The sequence below is a fragment of the Budorcas taxicolor genome, chromosome 22, assembly GCF_023091745.1.
Source record: "Budorcas taxicolor isolate Tak-1 chromosome 22, Takin1.1, whole genome shotgun sequence".
Lineage (NCBI taxonomy): Eukaryota > Metazoa > Chordata > Mammalia > Artiodactyla > Bovidae > Budorcas > Budorcas taxicolor.
Window position 1 is genome coordinate 37,697,928 of NC_068931.1, and position 15,571 is coordinate 37,713,498.

Genomic DNA, 15,571 nt, shown 5'->3' on the forward strand with positions numbered 1-15,571 from the left:
TTAATGGTTTAAAATCCACTGTTGAAAAGGTTGAAGCATTTTCCCTATCTTTGCCTATGCTGATCTAACTGTGAAAACAGTTAATTGAAGAGAATGTTGACTTTTGTTAGAAAAGAATGTTGACTTTTGTTAGTGTAAAATAAATATGTGAATGTGATTCATATCCTATATTTTTCTTATATCCAGATTATTACATGACACTAAATTGTTTCCTTCAAATATTCATGGTAAAACATGTGACATCAACATCATGTTAAATTGAGATACTGTAAAATTAAACTTCCTCTCCCTTTTTAGTTATAACTGTTACAGATCAGTATGGGAATCAGATTCAAGCATTTTCACCAAGTTCTCTGTCTGCATTGGGAATTGCTGGGATTGGACTTGATAGCTCACATTTGAAAACTACTTTTCAGGTATGACTGTTTCCTGTTAATAGTTGACTGTTCCATTCAAATTATATATAACAGAAAGTTTGGTAAAAAACAGAAATGAGAGATTTGATTGCAGTATTTACAATGAAAAATTGTAAAAGGCATTGAAGTAATTTTTATTATGAAAATTTAAACATACACAAAAATTTTGAACATACACAAAAATAGCATAAGTAGTGTAAGTAATTCCCATGGTCCTACCAGTCAGCTTCAGCATTCATCACTTCCCCCTTACCTGTCACTTTGAAGCAAATTCTATACATCATACCATTTCATCCCTAAGTATTTTGACATGTGTACAAAGGTCATTTCTCATGTAGCTATTTGAGTAAAATTTCTTGGTACTCAGTCCCTGCATTAAATAGGATACCTGGGAGAACACTAGTTGTAAAAGTGTGCAGCTGTGCAGTTAATTGAGATTAGCTTTGAAAAATAAGAATCCTGGTGAAATTATTTCTGCAAGCAAGGAAACAAAAGTATTCTTCTTGGAGAGATTAAAGATGGTTTTTGAGAAAAGATGTTGGAATTGAGCCTTCAAGGAACCTGCCAGCCTAGAGCAGGTCAGAAAGAAGGAATTCTAAGGCTCGAGTAAAGTTGAATCAGTGTAGGGCATTTAGTGGTTTTTAAACCTCTTCTTCCTTTTGGATCCTCCATTATCCCTTTTACCCAACAGAATAATCATGGGAGTCTCATTGTTGCCCTTCCTAACTGGAGTTTTTGTTTCCACTAACCTACTAGGCTGTTATTTTCTAGTTTTCAGAACGCCTTTTCTACAATATCTTAGCACTGCTGAGGAACTTCTAATGATGTTTTGTTTACTGTAAAAGATAAGGTTTGATCTATGACTTTCAGATGCTTTCTTGTCTAGCTTCACCCTCTGTGTAGATGAAGGCAGAAAGTAACCACTGTTGTACACGAACCGTCTCTTCTTCCTGTCACTTTATGCATAGACACCCATCCTCTTTCAACTAATTGTTCCTAAATTATAACCTGTTTTCCTACATCTTGTCTTCCCTGTCTCTTAGATTCCCATCAGCATATAAACATACTCTCATACTCTCTCTCCTCTCACCTCACAGCTTCCTTTGGCCCTGAAACATGTCCATCTAGTACTGCCCTCTTTTTCTCCTGTTTATAGTACAGTTCCTTGGAAGAGTTACATATACTGTCTGTTTTTACATTCTTCAGTCTCATTCCCAGGCAGGCCTCTTGGGTTTTTCTGCCACCTGACCAAATCTAGTGTCATTTTTCAGTTCCCATCTTATGCCACCTGTCAGCATTTTATGCTGTGCAGTTAGAGTCTGTCTGCTTAGGGTGCCTAAGTAGTATTCTGCTGCAGCACACCTGTCTCCTTCCATGGCTCATTCTCCAGTCAAGTTGACTTTCTACTGTCATTTTACAATTGATAGGTACTATCTTGACTCACGGAGAAGGCAATGGCACCCCACTCCAGTACTCTTGCCTGGAAAATCCCATGGATGGAGAAGCCTGGAAGGCTGCAGTCCATGGTGTCGCTGAGGGTCGCACACGACTGAGCGACTTCACTTTCACTTTTCACTTTCATGCATTGGGGAAGGAAATGGCAACCCACTCCAGTGTTCTTGCCTGGAGAATCCCAGGGACGGGGGAGCCTGGTGGGCTGCTGTCTATGGGGTCACACAGAGTTGGACACAACTGAAGTGACTTAGCAGCAGCAGCAGCAGCAGCAGCATCTTGACTCACTTTCATAGAAACAATAGAATGTCTACTCCTAGTCTCTGCATAAAAAAAGAACCTTCCAGTTTTTTTTGTTTTCAAATAACACTGTTTTTAAAGTCTTTTTAAAATATTGATTTTAATGTGCCATTGTTTCTTAAGATTATTTCCACATCTTCATAAAATGTACTGCTCTTCTGAAGCACATTCCCTTGGTAATCTCAACATGTAGGTAAAAAATGTGGCAAATGGAAGGAGCTTGTTGGGCAGGCACATATGTGGCTATTTGGGGAACAGAAAGGAGACACTGCAAGTGTAAAGAAGAGGGAAATTAGGAAAAGATAAGGAAAAAGGACATAGGTTGAACCTTTTAGATCTCTCCCTCACAGAAGAGAATTTCAGTTTCTTGTCTCAGGAAATAAAATTCAGGGCACGCCAATATTGGCATATTGTGTTACTTGCTGTTGTTTTACCAGAAACATCTGTATGCACATAGGTAGTGACAGCATTTTCTTTCTTTTTTCTGAAAACTAAACATGATCTTCCTGGTGTTTTTTTCAATGTGCTTTTCCTCACTAGGAAAATACACAAAGTATAAGTGTGAGAGGTGTCAGATTTATTCCAGGTCCCCCTGGAAATAAGGATCTTTGCTTTACTTGGCGTGAGTTTTCTGACTTTATTCGAGTGCAGCTAGTTTCTGGGCCACCAGCTAAACTTCTCCTCGTCGACTGGCCAGAGTTAAAGGAGGTAAGTACCTTGCTGCCTTGATTGAAAGAATTTAATATCAATATTTTGACCTACTAACTGCTTCAGAGTGTTAGTAGAACAAAAGTTATATTTTGTTACTGAAGTAGTAACAATAACAAAAGGACAAAGTAATATGAATTTTAATACTTTATTATTCATCACTGTGTCCTCATTTGTTAAAAAAAATAGTGAAACTTTAAATTCTGAGTTTTATTATAGAAATTAAAAATATGTATTAAAATAAAAATAGATAATGAACCCCCAGTTTCAACAGTTACTGATTTTCACCAAATGTATTTCGTTGTTCTCTCTGACTGGCTTATTAAAAAAATGTTTTTGCTGGAATTTTTAAATGCATGCCAGATACCAAGTCATTCATTATACTCTTAAAAACATCAGTTTGCTTCCCTGTGCATACCGTTATACATATCTTAAATACTAATTTGCAAATCTCTGTCAAATCTGTTACCTTTCAATTTTCATTAAATTTTTAGAATTCTGATTTTAAAATGTTCACATTCTGGTGTTCAGTTATGGTGTGGCAGAGCCTTATCTGTTGGTATGAAAGGTTATTTTTTCTAATGGACAATCATCTCACATGACCATGGTAGTAGATGAAATTATCTCACAAAGAAACTGATCATCTGAGAAAAGCTTACATATCTCTGCTCTAGTCCTTTTTTGATTTGTAAATATAAAAAATATGACAGTGCTTTAAAAACAATTTTTTCCTTAACACTTGTTGACTGAAGAGTTGTATTGCAAAGCCAGTGCACTTATTTTTATATAAAAGCATATTTACTGCATAAATCAGTGCCTTCTTAGAAACCTAATGATGTCAGTAAAGAATTTGTTGACTGACAATATCATGGAATAATTGGGTACCTTTGAGGTGGAAAAAAATCTTCACATGTTCATATTTTTAAATGATTTTTTAGGAGGGGAATATAAAAATTAATGACGGCTTGTTAACTCAAAAACTTATTATAGGATTTATTTGCAGATACCACTGAAATCCAAAAGCTTTAAAAATAAAACCTAAAATTAATTCTCTGTAAAGAGATATGTTGTATATGGGTAAGGCTGAAAATGTAATCATTGAATATGTGGTTTTCCTAGAATTTTCAAATTTAATTTTTGACCAACCTCCCTTGTCCACACACAGGATCTTAAATAGAAAGGGGAACTAGTTTAACACCTAAGCATGATAAATAGAAAAATTATATAAATATACATATATTTTCTCAGTTAATCTTCAACAACATTATGATGTATTATCCTTCCTTATAAATGAAGAAACAGATTCCTTCCTTATAAATGAAACAAATTAAGTGGCAAATCATGAACATTTGATTTTGGTTATTTCCTTTCTTCACTACTACCCAGAAGAATTTTCAGCCAACAGCTTGGGCTGTAAGTTGTTTACTGAAAGATATTCTTTACCAGGTAGTTGATGTTTGATAGATGGACAATTATGTAACTATAAATAAAGGCCCTGATGTGTTTACATTTGGAAACATCAGCACTTTTTGTGTTATTCAGACTTTTTATAAACTTTAGCACATAGAATATAGTCTATCCATGAAAATTTTTTTGGTAGTCAAGCATAAACCAGCTTCAAGGGTATCTTTTTTTAAAAAGTTCCTAACACATTGATGTTTCTCCTACTTTTTAGCAACCTCCTAACATAATTGGAGGGATGGAGGAAGCAGAGGGAACATTACTAGTAGGAGAGAGGTGATAAATCACTTTCCTTTTTTGCTAGTTATGTCTTTCCTATCTTCTGTTTTCTTTAAATTTTAACATCTGGTACAGAGGATTGGACTTTTAACAGGTTTCTTGCTTGACAGTGATTTTTCTTTGCTATACCTAGGTCAGCATACAGATTCCCAGAGTTACACAGGCCTTACTTGGATTAAGGGAAAAGCAAGAATCATTTTAAGTCTACACTGTTTTGTTTAAGTTTATCCATGACTAGCCCTATTTGACTAGGAGCTGGAAAGCTGTGCATGCTGCTTCATGTAGACTTGACAGAGTGCCACCAATTGATGGAGGGTTAGACTATAGATTGACCAGTGCTAAATATGAGAGCCTAAGATAAGCTTCTGTTTCCATTGAAGTCCTGCAACATGTAATTTTCAGAATTCTTGACTGGCTCTGGAAGCCAGTAATGTCAAATATATTTTCCCTTTTATCAAATATTTAATCATTTCTATAAGAGTTTTATTAGTGACAATATAATTGACTTTCAGAAGTTTATTTTAATTGATAGAAGGAGCTATTTGTGAGTAAAACAGATAAATTCAGTGATTGTTTCACTTAAATACTAATCATATTGTTCAGCCTGTTTTAGTGCTTCTTAAAAGATTTGTATCTGTTTTAGTCCATTCCAGTGATTAATGGAAGAGAATTGCAGAATCCTCTCATTGTTCAACTTTGTGATCAGTGGGATAATCCAGCACCTGTGCCACAGGTTAAAATAAGTCTTGTAAAAGCTAACAATTTAAAGGTAAGTTTTAAACATCCTTAAATAATTCTCACTTAAAATTTTGGTTTTCATTATCAGGATCATCATGTCTTTAGCTGTTACCTTTCTTAAAAACATAATAGTCTTATATAATCGTCACTGTTGCTTAGTTTTGTTTTTGTTATTCAGTCACTAAGTTGTGTCCCACTCTTTGTGATCCCATGGACTGTAGCATGCCAGGCTTCCCTTACCCTCACTCTCTCCTGGAGTTTGCCCAAGTTCATTGCTTATTTTGTCAGTCTAACATTTTAATGGTTATTTTGAGGAAGTACAGTTTATATCTTGCAAACAGTGTAACAAGACACAGCAGTCTCTAATTATAATTGTTTATTACACAATATTAATAATATCTGAATTTCAGATTAGGTTTAGGTAATGCTGACAAGGTGGAAGAAATTAGATACAATGACCTGCAGTCTGGGTTATGAAACAGGCATTACTGGGGAAACTTAAAAGCTCTAAGGGTGAAGCAAGAGAGTCATATGAGTAGCTGTGCTTTGCCTGCCTTTTGGAGAGCTACCTGGGCAGAGCTGTTGGACCTCTACTGAGACCTAGTCTAGGGAAATCAGCAAGCATGAACATGGCCTTGTAATGTTTGGGTGCAAACATAGTGCTTGGATACCAGGAAGTCCAGGATTAGGTTCAGTTCAGTCACTCAGTCGTGTCCGACTCTTTGCAACCCCATGAACCATAGCACGCCAGGTCTCCCTGTCCATCACCAACTCCCGGAGTCCACCCAAACCCAAGTCCATTGAGTAGGTGATGCCATCCAACCATCTCATCCTCTGTCGTCCCCTTCTCCTGCCCTCAATCTTTCCCAGCATCAGAGTCTTTTCCAGTGAGTCAGCTCTTTGCATCAGGTGGCCAAAGTATTGGAGTTTGAACTTCAACATCAGTCCTTCCAGTGAACACCCAGGACTGATCTCCTTTAGGATGGACTGGCTGGATCTCCTTGCAGTCCAAGGGACTCTCAAGAGTTTTCTCCAACACCACAGTTCAAAAGCATCAGTTCTTTGGCACTCAGCTTTCTTCACAGTCCAACTCTCACACCCATACATGACCACTGGAAAAACCATAGCATTGACTAGGCAGACCTTTGTTGACGAAGTAATGTCTCTGCTTTTGAATATGCTATCTAGGTTGGTCATAACTTTCCTTCCAAGGAGTAAGCATCTTTTAATTTCATGACTACAATCACCATCTGCAGTGATTTTGGAGCCCAGAAAAATAAACTCAGCCACTGTTTCCACTGTTTCCCCATCTATTTGCCATGAGGTGAGGGGACCAGATGCCATGATCTTAGTTTTCTGAATGTTGAGCTTTAAGCCAACTTTTTCGCTCTCCTCTTTCACTTTCATCAAGAGGGTTTTTAGTTCTTCTTTGCTTTCCGCCATAAGGGTGGTGTCATCTGCATATCTGAGGTTATTGAGATTTCTCCCAGCAGTCTTGATTCCAGCTTTTGCTTCCTCCAACCCAGCTTTTCTAATGTTGTACTCTGCATATAAGTTAAATAAGCAGGGTGACAACATACAGTCTTGAACTACTCCTTTTCCTGTTTGGAACCAGTCTGTTTTTCCATGTCCAGTTCTAACTGTTGCTTCCTCACCTGCATATAGGTTTCTCAAGAAGCAGGTCAGGTAGTCTGGTATTTCCATCTTTTTCAGAATTTTCCACAGCTTATTGTGATCCACACAGTCAAAGGCTTTGGCATAGTCAATAAAGCAGAAATAGATGTTTTTCTGGGACTGTCTTGCTTCAGTGATCCAGCAGATGTTGGCAATTTGCTCTCTGGTTCCTCTGCCTTTTCTAAAACCAGCTTGAACATTTGGAAGTTCACGGTTCTTACATTGCTAAAGCCTGGCTTGGAGAATTTCGAGTGTTACTTTACTAGCATGTGAGATGAGTGCAATTTTGCGGTAGTTTGAGCATTCTTTGGCATTGCCTTTCTTTGGGATTGGAATGAAAACTGACTTTTTCCAGTCCTGTGGCCACTGCTGAGTTTTTCAATTGTGCTGGCATATTGAGTGCAGCACTTTCACAGCATCATCTTTCAGGATTTGAAATAGCGTCACTGGAATTCCATCACCTCCACTAGCTTTGTTCATAGTGATGCTTTCTAAGGCCCACTTGACTTCACATTCCAGGTTGTCTGGCTCTAGGTGAGTGAACATACCATCGTGATTATCTGGGTCATGAAGATCTTTTTTGTATAGTTGTTCTGTGTATTCTTGCCACCTCTTCTTACTATCTTCTGCTTCTGTTAGGTCCCTACCATTTCTGTCCTTTATCTAGCCCATCTTTGCATGAAATGTTCTTTTGCTATCTTTAATTTTCTAAAAGAGATCTCTAGTCTTTCGCACTCAATTGTTTTCCTCTATTTCTTTGCATTGATCACTGAGGAAGGCTTTCTTATCTCTTTTTGTTATTCTTTGGAACTCTACATTCAAATGGATGTATCTTTCCTTTTCTCCTTTGCTTTTCGCTTCTCTTCTTTTCATAGCTATTTGTAAAGCCTCCTCAGACAGCCATTTTGCATTTTTGCCTTTTTTTCCCATAGGGATGGTCTTTATCCCTGTCTCGTGTACAGTGTCACGAACCTCCGTCCGTAGTTCTTCAAATACTCTTATCAGATCTAGTCCCTTAAATCTGTTTCTCACTTCCACTGTATACTCATAAGGGATTTGATTTAGGTCATACCTGAATGGTCTAGTGGTTTTCCCTACTTTCTTCAATTTAAGTCTGAATTTGACAATAAGGAGTTCGTGATCTGAGCCACAGTCAGCTCCTGGTCTTGTTTTTGTTGACTGTATAGAGCTTCTCCATCTTTTCTCCAAAGAATATAATCAGTCTAATTTTGGTGTTGACCATCTGGTGATGTCCGTGTGTAGATTCTTCTCTTGTGTTGTTGGAAGAGGGTGTTTGCTATGACCAGTGCGTTCTCGTGGCAGAACTCTATTAGCCTTTGCCCCACTTCATTCTGTACTCTAAGGACAAATTTGCCTGTTCCTGCAGGTTACTTTTGTATTCCAGTCCCCTATAATGAAAAGGACATCTTTTTGGGGTGTTAGTTCTAGAAGGTCTTATAGGTCTTCATAGAACCTTTCAACTTCAGCTTCTTCAGCGTTGCTGGTCAGGGCATAGACTTGGATTACGGTGATATTGAATGGTTTGCCTTGGAAACGAACAGAGATCATTCTGTCGTTTTTGAGATTGCATCCAAGAACTGCATTTTGGACTCTTTTCTTGACTATGGTGGCTGCTCCATTTCTAGATGGAGATATAATGGTCTAGTAGATATAATGGTCTAGTAGATATAATGGTCATCTGAATTAAATTCACCCATTCCATTCCATCTCAGTTAGCTGATTTCTAGAATGTTGATGTTCACTCTTGCCATCTCCTGTTTGACCACTTCAATTTGCCTTGATTCATGGACCTAACATTCCAGGTTCCTATGCAGTATTGCTCTTTACAGCACTGAACCTTGCTTCTATCACCAGACCCATCCACAACTGGGTGTTGTTTTTGCTTTGGCTCCATCCCTTCATTCTTTCTGGAGTCATTTCTCCACTGATCTCCAGTAGCATATTAGGCACCTACCGACCTGGGGAGTTCATCTTTCAGTGTCCTATCTTTTTGCCTTTTCATACTGTTCCTGGGGTTCTCAAGGCAAGAATACTGAAGTGATTTGCCATTCCCTTCTCCAGTGGTCCATATTCTGTCTAGTACCAGGATTAGGTACCAGTTGTTAAACACGAGTGTTGGAATAGTCAGGGTAGGATCTAGAGGAGACTTTGGATGTCTTGCACAAAGTTGGATGCCCTCCTGCGAGGGAAAGGGGAAGGTGCTGTCAGGCTCTTGCAAGGTTGTATTTTGACAAATTTTTCCTATTAGTTGAAGGGAACTCATTTGTCCTAGCCAGGTTGTTGCCAGACAACACAGTAAAAGAGATCTTGGAATTGTATTCAGCCAGGCTTGAGTATCCCTCCAGAGATTTTATAATTTTAGTAGATACGAACAGTTTGTATTATGTAAGTACACAGTTCTCTTGAAATTAATCCATTAGTTAAGAATTTCAGTAAGGATTTCACAGGACTCAACTTGTTTATCTTAAAAGCTGTACAGAAGAGTATTCCCTGGTGGTCCAGTGGTTGGGATTCCGTGCTTCCATTGCAGGGGGCATGGGTGCACCTTGGTCAGGGAACTGAGATCCTGTAAGCCATGTGTGCAGTTGAAAAAAAAAAAAAGTAAATAAAAACTCTCTAGGAGGTTAAAGTGCCAGGAATGACTTGTCATCCACATGGCCTAATTTTCAAGGTAAAGTAAAAAGGGTCAAAAGTCTTAGGCCTGTCAAAAAGGACTACAGTATTACTGTTATATAACCTGAAATAGAAGACTGACTTCTGGCTTAGCAGCAAAGATTTAGGACCCAGATGGAAGAAAGACTGAAAAAGATAGGTTGAGAGAGGATAGATTGGAAGGTAAATGAGACAGATAGAAATGCAGGGTTTTATTTTAGCAGTTGAATTACTCTTTTTCACTTGTGTCTCACCAACTATTGCTTTTTTTTTTTTTTGCATGTACCATAATTACCTAATCTTTAGGTTCCGTTAAACAGATGTTAAGTATTAGGATTAGGAGAGAGTCTGATTTTCTGCTACTACAGTCTTCGAATTTACTTTTGTTCTTAGTGTTTGCTTCCAAGAGAGTTAAATAATGATTATGTTGTACCCCAAATAAGAGTATGATCCTCGTTTTTAGAGAAGCATCTGCAAAAGACTGAAAGATTCTTCTAACAAGTGATTAGGAAATGTGGCCACTGATTCTTAATCATTTAAAAGTAAAAGCTTGATTATCACTACAAAGGTAGTATTGCAACAAAGATTTAAGAAGGACATCTGTGTAAACATTAAGAGAAGGATGAAGTAACTAACGACAGACATGGTGTTCTGCCTTGACTTAAAATTATGTATGTGCATTTATGTTTATTTCTCCTGCACTGTCTCCCACAACCCCCCGATTTTGGCATACACCTTCTGTATTTATGTGACCAAACTTCGCTTGATATATCAGAGTTATTGAAAGAGTGAACACTGAATTCTGCAACTGAGTAATTGAAATACACAAAATTCTAGTTTAACTGATCAATGTGAAGGATTGTTATCCTTTGTATTATGTGATTACGTATATTATTTCAGCTAGTTTAAATTAGACAATTTTAGATTTTAGAGTGTGTGCAAATGTAGCTTTTTAAATAGTAATAGAGGAAAAGAAATTTGATTTGTAGAATTTTCTAATTAACCGTTTTGTTCTGTTTTTAGCTCACTCCTTCAAACCAACAGCATAAAACTGACGAAAGGGGCAGGGCTAATTTTGGAGTGCTCAGTGTTTTTGCCCCTAGGTAAGAACTGAGAGTTTGATAGTTATTGGTATTATAGAGATTGATTTTTATTATTACTTGATGTTAAGAGTAATACATAGCCGCTATTTAGTGTTAGTTAGGAGTTGGAATGAAACAGGAGTAGAGAGGTTTCCTAAATGAGTTAAATTTTGTATAAATTGTCTCAGAATTTTTAATTATAACTAATACAATTTGAACCCCGCTCCTCCCTTTCCCTTTTTCTTTCTTTTTAGAGGAGAACATATTATGCAGGTTAAAGCCATTTATAACAAGAATACCATAGAAGGACCCATAATTAAGTTAATGATTCTTCCAGACCCTGAAAAACCCATTCGTCTCAATGTTAAATATGACAAGGATGCTTCCTTTTTAGCAGGGGGTATTTTCACTGGTGAGTAATTCAGTTTTAAAATAAATTTGTGGTGATTTGCCTCTTAGATTAATAGGATAAATTATTTATCCCAGGTGTTCAACATGATAAAAAAGCAATCATGCTGTGGACTTTTAAATGACGAAGAAAGCATATTTGACTTAGCTTTATTTTCCCTCTCCTCTATATCCTACATTGCTTTAATGGTCAAGAATGAACTTAAAGTTCGTGTATAAGCTGATAGCTTTAAGTAGTTCAGTTTGTGTTTATTCATTCACTGAATTGTGAGATTCTGCCAAAGAAGTATGAATTGTTGAATGGCAGGAGCTGCGAGTGTGTGTTCCACTAAATATGTTGTACTGTTAAACCAAATTGAGGACTGTTCAACTTAATTTGGAGAGAAATGCATCCATAATTTATGATTAAAGACACTTTGTAACAGCAAACATTTACTGAATACCTGCTATGTACCCCCACTATGCTAGATTGTTAGTTCCAGTAATAAACATGGCAGTTTTCATTGAGTTCAGCCTAATGTAGGAGACAGTCAACTAAGCAGATGATTCCTGTGTAATATGGTAGCTGTCAAGTCAATAGGCAATTATATTTGCTTTGCATAGGTCATTTTCTTGAAGACTTTGATTTTCTTGAATGGATAAATTCCTGTGCAGTGAAAGAAGCAGACCAGAAAGTTTAAAGTGAAATTTAACAATATTTTTAAATAATTATGTATATACATAAGCTTTTAAATCTGTTCAAGGAGATAAGTCCTACTTCCTGTGTAAAAACTGTAATAGGTGACCAGTGAATATTATAGATGATAAATATAAGGGAATATTACTAGTTTAACTCTGGTATGCTATTGAAAAATCATAAAAGAAAGTAAACACTGTATTCACAGACTACGTAAAGCATATAGATTTTTAACCATTTGACCTAGATTGCTGAGTCTTAGTCTAACTTTTCTTTTTATTTTTTACTGAAGTACAATTCACTTACAGTGTTGTCTTAATCACTGCTGTACGGCAGAGTGACTCAGTTATACATACATACACACATTCTTTTTCATATTCTTTTCTATTATGGTTTATCACAGGATAGTAAATATAGTTCCCTGTGCTGCAGATAACATGGTCTAACCTTTTTGGTCTTGCTTGGCAGACTGTGAAAATAAGACAAAGGACTATTAATGGCAAAGATTTTTTTTTTTCTCGCTTTATAGCATTGTTTATGGCATGAAGTAGGAACATAATGTAAGTTTATACAAACACATGACAGTTGTACATCATCATCTTTACAATACTGAAGGATCAAAGATGTATTTATTAGATTTCTGTGGGAGGTTTAGCACTATTGATCTATATCCAGTACCTGTTATGATTGTATAATTCTGTAGATAAATAGTTGGGGAAGACTAACTAAAGAATAGTTTTATTTCTTCATCAGAATTTTATTATTAACATTTAAAGAAGATGTATGCTTTAAGACATATAATTATTCAACCAAATCCACTAATTGAACTAGAAAGAAAATAACTCTTTAATGTTCCCCATTACAGATTTTATGATTACTGTTATTTCTGAAGATGACAGTATCATTAAAAATATTAATCCAGCACGTATTTCCATGAAAATGTGGAAACTGGCAAACAGTGGGAACCGACCACCAGCAAATGTAAGTCATAGAAAGCATTTTAGAAGTTAAAAGTAGCTCTTAGATTTAACATAAAATTAAATGTAGTTTAATATAAAAATACAGTGTGTATATCCTGTAGAACTAGAAAGTAACTGATTCCATCACTTAGATTTTTAAAAAATATACCAGGGTATGTTTCAGAAATAAGTCTAAAGAGCAGTAGCACAATACAGAAAACCACTGAATATCATTAAGAGATAATATCGAAAGTGAGAGAAAGAGAAATGATTGATAGAGTACAGAGCAGTGGAGTAGACAGACGATTTGAGAGTCTAAAGCTGCACAATCCGATAGGAATACAGTACTAGCCACACGTGATACTTAAATTCTGCTAGTAGCCACATTAACAACAAATAAAATTAATTTTAATATAGTTTTAAACTAATATATTAAAAAGTTACCATTTCACCATGTACTCAGCATTTTAAAATCATCATTATTTTAATAATGATGTTTTGCATGCTCACATCTTCCCAGGTCTTTGAAATTGCATGTGATACTTAAATTCTGCTAGTAGCCACATTAATAAGAAATAAATAAAATTAATTTTAATACAGTTTTAAACTAATATGTTAAAAAGTTACCATTTCACCATGTACTCAGCATTTTAAAAACATCATCATTTTAATAATGATGTTTTGCATGCTCACATCTTCCTCGGTCTTTGAAATTTGCTGTGTTTTATGCTTATATCCCTCAGTCTGAGCCAGTCACGTTTCAGGCACTCAGTGGTCGCTATGGGCTACCATACCAGACAGTGCCAAACTGAAACAGACCTCTCAGTGGAAAATAAACCAAACTATATCTGGGGTCCTGATTTAATAATGCCTTTTAGGATTTATGTTTCAATTTAGTCATGTTTAGGAAACTAGCTTCCTTAATTTATACTATCAGTCCCACCAAGCTGCTATTACCTTAAAATTACGTCACCACCATTAAGATCTGTTATATGTCCTTTAATAATTAATGGTATATCTTTCCACTGTGACTAATCTCATTTTTGTGTCACGCACTCATGATAAAGATATGTATATGTAGACGTGTGTTTGTCTATATTTATCAATCTACATGTAATCTGGATTCACACTTGGTAAAGGTAAGGTAAGTTTCTATCCTAAATATACTATGCTGAATGTTTGTGATTTCTGTCTTCTTCTTTCCCACTTTTCCTTCTAGGCAGAAATATTTAGTTGTAATAAAATAAAGGATAATGACAAAGAAGATGGCTGCTTCTACTTCAGGTATTTCTCAAATCATTTCATATTTTAATGCATATTTTGTTACAGAGTTAATCAGCATTGGCAACATGTGCCTGTTTAGCTAAGGAGAAATAATTTATGATCAAATAGAAAATATTTTGTCTACAAAGTTTGCAAAATGATTTGGGTAAAGATTGTTGTGATAGATATATTTGCTTTCAGAATTATCAGAAACATCAGAAGAATTCTGTTGTCAGCACATTTATAATATTTTATTATATGGGAGATTTCTATAATTCTAAACTTAAGATCTTACAAAATAAAAAAACTGAACTAAACTATGTGACTTTAAGTGATGCTTCTTTCTTCTGTACTTTGAAATCTGTAAATGGTTTTGGATACATGGTGTCTAAGGTTTCACTTATTAGAAATGTCTTTTTGCCTTTTGAACTAATAATTGCTTTATTTCATTAAATATATTAGTTTATTAAGCCAAATAGAAAACAAAAGGTACAAATTGTTGTTACAATAATACCAGCATTCACAATTACCTGTGTGTTTAACTTTGTTGAGATCCCTATTTTCCCACATAATTTCAAGTTACTATCTATTATTATTTCATTTTACCTTGTAGGACTCCCTTGACCATTTCTTTTTGGCCAGGTGTGGTGGTAATAAACTCTCCTAGCTTTTGTTAATATGAGAATGTTGCCATGCTGCATGGCATGCAGGATCTTGGTTCCAAAACCTGGGATCAAACCCTGCCCCCCGACCCCCACCCCGGTCCCCCACCTCCCTGCAGTGGAATCACTGAGTCCTAACCACTGGCCAACCAGGGAGTTCCTTTCTAGGAATGTTTTAATTTCTCCCTCACTTTTGAGGGACAGTTTTGCTGGAAGTAACATTCTTGGTTGACAGTTTCTTTTAACACTTTGAGAACATTGGCCTACTGCCTTCTGACGTACAAACTTACTGATAAGAAATTACCTTGTTGAGGATGCCTTGTATGTAATGATTTGTTTTCCTCTTGCTGCTGCTAATATTCTTTTTCTTTGTCCTATGAAAGTTTGTGTTTGTGGGTCTTGGTTTTGGTCTCTTTGAGTTTTTTCTTAGTTGGAATTCCTTGAGCGTCTGGGATGTGTATATATTAATGTCTTTCATCAAACTAGGGAAATTTCCAGCCATTTTTCAAAAATTATCCCTGCCATACTTTCCCCTTTTTTCTCCTTGAATTCCCACAGTGTATATGTTGGTCCACTTGATGTATCTCAGGTCCCTTACACTCTGTTCACTTTCCTTCCTTTTTCTTTCTGTTCCTCAGACTGTATAATTTCCACTGTCTTATCTTCAAGTTCATTAATTCTTCTACATACTTGAATCTGCCTTTGAATACCTGTAGTGAAATTTTCACTTCAGTTACTGTACATTTCAGCTGCAGAACTTGCTTTTGGTTTCTTTTTTTCTCTTTAATTGATATTTTTGTCTTTTTCTGTACATTACTTT

The 15,571-nt window shown here is 36.1% G+C and overlaps 1 protein-coding gene across 1 annotated transcript in view; it reads left to right on the top strand.

Annotated features, from left to right (window-relative positions):
• SMCHD1 (structural maintenance of chromosomes flexible hinge domain containing 1) overlaps window positions 1-15,571 on the top strand; it is a 122,071-nt gene that overhangs the window by 69,479 nt on the left and 37,021 nt on the right. The window contains exons 28-34 of the mRNA XM_052660434.1: window positions 298-416; window positions 2,709-2,876; window positions 5,260-5,385; window positions 10,725-10,804; window positions 11,038-11,195; window positions 12,733-12,848; window positions 14,046-14,110. Coding sequence (XP_052516394.1) covers window positions 298-416; window positions 2,709-2,876; window positions 5,260-5,385; window positions 10,725-10,804; window positions 11,038-11,195; window positions 12,733-12,848; window positions 14,046-14,110 — 832 coding nt within the window. The remainder of the gene's footprint in view (window positions 1-297; window positions 417-2,708; window positions 2,877-5,259; window positions 5,386-10,724; window positions 10,805-11,037; window positions 11,196-12,732; window positions 12,849-14,045; window positions 14,111-15,571) is intronic.